The sequence below is a fragment of the Mandrillus leucophaeus genome, unplaced genomic scaffold (assembly GCF_000951045.1).
Source record: "Mandrillus leucophaeus isolate KB7577 unplaced genomic scaffold, Mleu.le_1.0 Scaffold8, whole genome shotgun sequence".
Taxonomy (NCBI): domain Eukaryota; kingdom Metazoa; phylum Chordata; class Mammalia; order Primates; family Cercopithecidae; genus Mandrillus; species Mandrillus leucophaeus.
Window position 1 is genome coordinate 637,137 of NW_012108696.1, and position 5,760 is coordinate 642,896.

Genomic DNA, 5,760 nt, shown 5'->3' on the forward strand with positions numbered 1-5,760 from the left:
GTAAACCCGGGAGGCGGAGCTTGCAGTGAGCCAAGATCGCATCACTGCACTCCAGCCTGGGTGACAAAGCAAGACTCCGTCTCAAAAAAAAAAAAACAAAAAAAAAAAAAACAAAAAAAAAAAACGGCTTCTTCTGAGAGCACTGGCTGGAGGAGATCGGCCCCAAATCCACCCTAGGCTGGAATCCCGCCTCTGCAGCTCTCTCCCTGTGTGACCTCAGGCAGGTGTCTTCCCCTCTCTGAGCCTCAGTTTTCTCAGCTGCAAAATGGGTTCGCCTTGGTGCCCAATTCCCAGGGCAGTGGGGAACAAGCCGGTGACGTGGGTCAGGGAGGCAGGGTGGACGTTCCTCGTGGCGCCTGACGCTGCGTGGTGTCAGGCAGCTGTGGTCATTCTTGCCCGCCGTCCCTGCCTGCTCATCTGTGAAATGGGAGCATTGACTGCATAGGATCCACTCAGGGCTCAGTGGGATCATGCCCAGAGCCTGGTATACAATAGACACTTAATAAATGCAGGATCCTGCAGAGGATCCACTCAGGGTTCGGTGGGATTGTGCCCAGAGCCTGGTATACAGTAGACACTTAATAGATGCAGGATACTGTGTAGGACCCACTCAGAGCTCGGTGGGATCATGCCCAGAGCCTGGTATGCAATAGACACTTAATAAATGCAGGATCCTGCAGAGGATCCACTCAGGGTTCGGTGGGATTGTGCCCAGAGCCTGGTATACAGTAGACACTTAATGGATGCAGGATACTGTGTAGTATCCACTCAGGGCTCAATGGGATTATGCCCAGTGCCTCGCATACAATAGACACTTAATAAATGCAGGATCCTGCATAGGACCCAGTCAGGGTTTGGTGGGATTGCGCCCAGACCCTGGTATACAGTAGACACTTAATAGATGCAGGATACTGTGTAGGACCCATTCAGGGCTCGGTGGAATTATGCCCAGAGCCTGGTATACAGTAGACACTTAACGGATGCAGGATACTGTGTAGTATCCACTCAGGGCTCAATGGGATTATGCCCAGTGCCTAGCATACAATAGACACTTAATAGATGCAGGATGCTGCGTAGGGTACACTCAGGGCTCAATGGGATTATGCCCAGTGCCTGGCATACAGTAGACACTTAATAAATGCAGGATAGGCATGGATTCCACCCCCCTTTCTCTGCACGGGGGCTCTTAACTGCAAATCTACTCCTACTTCTCCCCCTGAGCCTCGCTGCCTCCAGCTCCCCCAAGCCCCAGCCAGGACAACTTGGGGACCCCACCTGTTGCAGCTGCTTCTCCCCCTACCTGGGTCCTGGCCTGTCTGAGGCCCCCATCCCCGCTGTAGCGCCAGGCCGTGAGTTACTCACACGCCGACAAAATATAATCGCTGAGACTGAAATATAAATATGCACATCTGTATGTATGCACACACCCAGCCCGCCCTCTGCCCTCTCCGGGAGGAAGATTAATAAAACGCCCTCAATAATTCATGCACCCCGCGCGGAGGCAGCCCTCAGTGGCAGGATCGGGCGGGCACTGCACACCCTGAATAATTCACGGGCGGTTTTGTGCATTACGGAGCCATCCTGCCTTCCCTCTCAGCAGACACCCCGCCCACCTGGGCGATGTCAGCCGTGACCCCCGGGCCCCTCGAGTCAGGATCCCTGCCTCCCAAGGACCTCGGGCCTTTCAGGGGGGCTCGGTTCAGCCGAGGGAGGGCGGCAGGCTCGGAGGCCCCAGGCACCGGGTGCGGAGGCGCGGCTGTGTGACGCCTGGCGGTGGCCACCATCTCTGGGGCCAGGGCTGCCCCAGCTCCCGCAACCCCTCGCTAATGGGCTCTCGGTCTCTCTCCTCCCTGCAGCCTACTCTCCGCCCGACACGTCCCCTGCAAACCGTTCCTTTGTGGGATTAGGACCAAGGGATCCTGCGGGCATTTATCAGGCACAGGTAGGGGCCAAGAGGCCGGCTGGGGGGGCGGGAGGGGCAGGGCAGTGGGGCCGGCCCGGGGGGCTCAGGGCGAGGAGGGCCTGCTGGGTGCCACGCCACAGCCCTGGCACAGGGGCGCCAGCCTCCCACACCCCACCTGGGCCTCGAGCCCCCGCCTGGCCTCTCCCTGAGGCCAAATTTCCCTCCACCTTGGTCCTGGGGGGATGGGGTGTGGCCCCAGACTCAGCCTGTGGGGTCCCCAGGGGCGTCTCCTGGAGACCATCATGGTGCCATCATGGTAGAGCTATGAGACCAGTGTCGTTACCATTTGCTTCCCATTGCACAGATGGGAAAACTAAGGCCCAGAGAGACAAGGGGATCTGCCCAGGGTCACACAGCGCATCACCCCCCGCCCCCAGCCTCCATCCCCCATCCACACTGAGGCCTAGAGGGACCAGCCGGGGAAACCGAGGCAGCCCATGGCGGGGCGTGGGGCCTCCCAGGACAGCATCCGAGCCCCCACCCCAGGCTCCAGCCCACGTCAAAGCCAGTGTGAGGGGTCGGGGCAGAGGGGCTTCGTCAGTAGAACAGACAGGATGGGGCAGGGGCCGGCGTCCGTGTCCATGCTGACCTTCATGATCAGGCGGCTGCAGCCGAGTGAGCGTGGCCGGGGTCCTACCACCGCCAGAAGGCAGGCGGGCAGGCAGGCGGTGGACAGAGGAGGTTCAGAGAGGGGAAGTGAATTGCCTGAGGCTGCACAGCAGTCTAGGGAGTGGGGGCGTGGGAGGGCAGCCTTAGCCCCAGGCCCAGGTATCCCTAGCCCCCCACCCCCGCAAGAGGCTCTGTGCAGGCCAGGAGTGTGTGAGTGCGTCTGCGGGTTGTGAGTGAGCAGCCGGACCTTTGAGCCTCTGCTGTCTCCCGGTTTGTGTTGGGGAGAGGGTTGGAGGATATAGGGGCGGCTGCCGCAGGCCTGGGAGGTCCAGACGCCGAGAGAAACGAGCTCTGGTCTACCCAGCAGCCAAAGAACTGCAGAGCGTGGAGTTGTGTGGGGTCCCCAGGGGCCGTGTTCAAATCTTCCGGCCACTGCGGGAGGTTTCCTGATGCAGAGGGCACAGGCAAGGGTCAGGGGGCCTCCCCGGGACCCTGCGGGGCTGTCCTGGCTGAGCGGATGGGGTGGGGGAGGGGACATGGCACTCCCCCTCCCTCCCTGTGCTGGGTGCCCAGGACGCCTGTAGGCGGCCCCTCCCTCTCCTCCCAGGCTCCACAAAACCATCCAGAGAGGAAGCAGGGATTGCAGCTGCTTCTGAGTTCAGAGGAGACCCGCGTGCCGTGGGTGTAGGGAATCCTGGGTCAGGAGCCAGGGCTGCAGCCCAGCGCTGGCTCTGAACCTCTGTCTCTTCCTCTGGCCTTGGGTACCCACACCAGGAGCCTTTGAAGGGCACTGGGGGATAGAAAGGGCACAGATAGGTTCAGACTTCCCCACACCCCCTAAACATTAAGCACCCTGCCTTGCACCCACAGAGCCCTGGTGAGGGGAGTGGCTTGGTCAGGGCCCTCTGCGAGCAGACATCCAGGACTCCTCACTTTGGGATTTGGGCCACCTATGACCGACCACCCTCTCCCTTGCCCAGTGCTGATGGAGCCAGGCATTACCTCTGCCACCCCCACCCCGCATCTCTCCCTGCCGGAGGCTGGGAATGTCTTAAGTGGTTCAGAACCCAAAGCTAATAAAAGCTGCGGCGGGAGGAGGCTGCCTGCTTAACCCTTCCCCAGCCCCTGCCTTGGACGAAACTCTGACCGGGCAGTCCTGCCAGGGCCCGGGACCCTTCTCAGACTGCGCTGGCTCCAGTCCCACCCCGCTCAAGCCTGGGAGGGGAGGGAAACTGAGGCAGGCAAGGGCGGCATCTTTCTTAGCATCCCTCTCTGGACTGGCTGGACCCCTCTGGGAACCCTGAAGGAATGGGAACAGGGCTGGCGGAATGGGGTGGGTGGGGGGGCACTGGCAGGGGTCTCAGCATAGGCAATGTTGTTGGGGGGGGCGATGTGGGAAATGGCTGGAATGTGAGAGACCTCCGATGGCAGGCGCCAGACAGATGACCTGGGCTGGGCTTTGCTCTGGGGTAGTGGGGAGCCACAGAAGGGTTCAGAGGGAGGGAGTGGCCACCCGCCAGGCCTGGGAGTCAGAACTTTCTGGGACACAGAGGGGAGGTGACACATTGTCAAGAGGCTCTCAGGGGAGCATGAGTTGGGGGAAAGGCGAGGTCCCCAAAGTGGGTGTCAGGGGAGGGCAGGTCTGGGGAGGACCCCAGCGCTGCTGCCCTGACTGGACTAAGAGCACCCGGGGTGAGGCCGGGCACCGCTGCCTCCCTGCAGACCCCGGAGAGAGGGAGGGAAGAAGCAGTGAGAGCCGCTCTCCCGTCTCCCCGCTCCCGCTCAAAGGACCCTGAGCTCAGAGGCCTCTCATTTCCGATTCTGGCCAGTCAGCACTTCTGCCTCCGCCTCCTCTATTCCTGGCAGGGATTCGCTTCCCTCTGCCCCCTCCTCCCCCGAAGCCTGGGTGGGCGCCCCTTCCCCTCTGCCTCTCCGGCTCCCGACACCCCCCAGTCCACAGACTCTCCCCCGATCAATATCCCTCTCCGTGATCAATGCTAATTGATCTTGCCCTGGTCAGTTACCCACCCATCCCCCCTTGTCCTTCCCCATTAATCCCCCCACCGTGAGGCTGAGTGGCTCTGATGCCCCGGCCCCTCCCCTCTGTGATGCCCTCCCCGCCCCTACATTTCTCCTGCACGGGGGCCCACGTAAGCAGGTGGGTAAACCGAGGGTGGGGGGCAAGGCAGGCGTTGAGCCACATGCCCGGAGCCACACAAGCGGCTGCAGCCAGGCCAGCGGGATACCAGAGCCCGGACCTCACCCTACACACCCGCTGCCTCGATCTCCCCTCAGCTGAGTGGGAGGATATGGAGTTGAGGGTACCTCCCCTACCACCACTGCTGGGGCCAGAGCCAGGCAGGAAGGGGAGGGGAGGGAGGAGGGGGAGGAAGGGCTGAGGGGAGGCTGGTCCACCACGGGAGGGTCACGCCCAGAGTCTGTCGGTTGCCAACAGAAACCAGACATGAGGTAATGGCCAAGATGAACTTGAACTTGGCTGGAGGTGGGGCGCTGGGAACCATGGTGGCGCCAGTTCCATGGGCTGGCCCAGCGGCTGCCCCGTTGGAGGGGCTCTGTTGAATGATTTGCCACAGGGGTGGGAGGCAGCCCCGCCTCTAACCTCAGGGGTCTCCCCCCGGTCCAGAGGCACAGCCCTCCCCTCACAGTCCTCCCCTCACAGACCACACTGGATGCTCCATCCAAGGTTGCAGTTTGCATTTCCAGTGCAGGGGTCTGGACAGTGGCTTCTCTGCAGAGACTGAGGCCAGAGCTGTCCCCAAATTACATGACCCTGGGTACAGCCCCATGCAGACCTCCCCTCCCTGAGCCTCGGTCTCCCGCCTCTGGTAGGTTGAGAGCCATCCTCAGCTCCGCTGTGCTTAGTGAACTTCTGTGGGGTGAGGGGGGCCATCCGGGGGTCCTGTGACAGGATGGGCCCTGAACGCCCAGGACAGTGCTCAGAAGATGCCAAGGGGGTCCCGAGAGGCAGGCGAGAGAGTCAGAGTCAGACAGGCCTGAGTTCAAGCTCCCACTCTGCCACTTCCATGCTGGTGACCTCGGGCAAGTTCCTTGACTTCTCTGGGCCTCACTTTCTTCCCACAAAACAGAGCAGTGGAGGGAGACCTACTCCCTCCTTCATGCGGGGGAGGGCTGGGGTCATCATTAAAGGGGAGAAATTTTTTTGTTTT

At 61.4% G+C, this 5,760-nt stretch overlaps 1 protein-coding gene across 1 annotated transcript in view; it reads left to right on the top strand.

Moving 5' to 3' along the window:
• Positions 1 to 5,760, top strand: part of NFIC (nuclear factor I/C (CCAAT-binding transcription factor)) — a 116,616-nt gene that overhangs the window by 107,834 nt on the left and 3,022 nt on the right. The window contains exon 11 of the mRNA XM_011967450.1: positions 1,857 to 1,942. Within this exon, the coding sequence (XP_011822840.1) occupies positions 1,857 to 1,942 (86 nt within the window). The remainder of the gene's footprint in view (positions 1 to 1,856; positions 1,943 to 5,760) is intronic.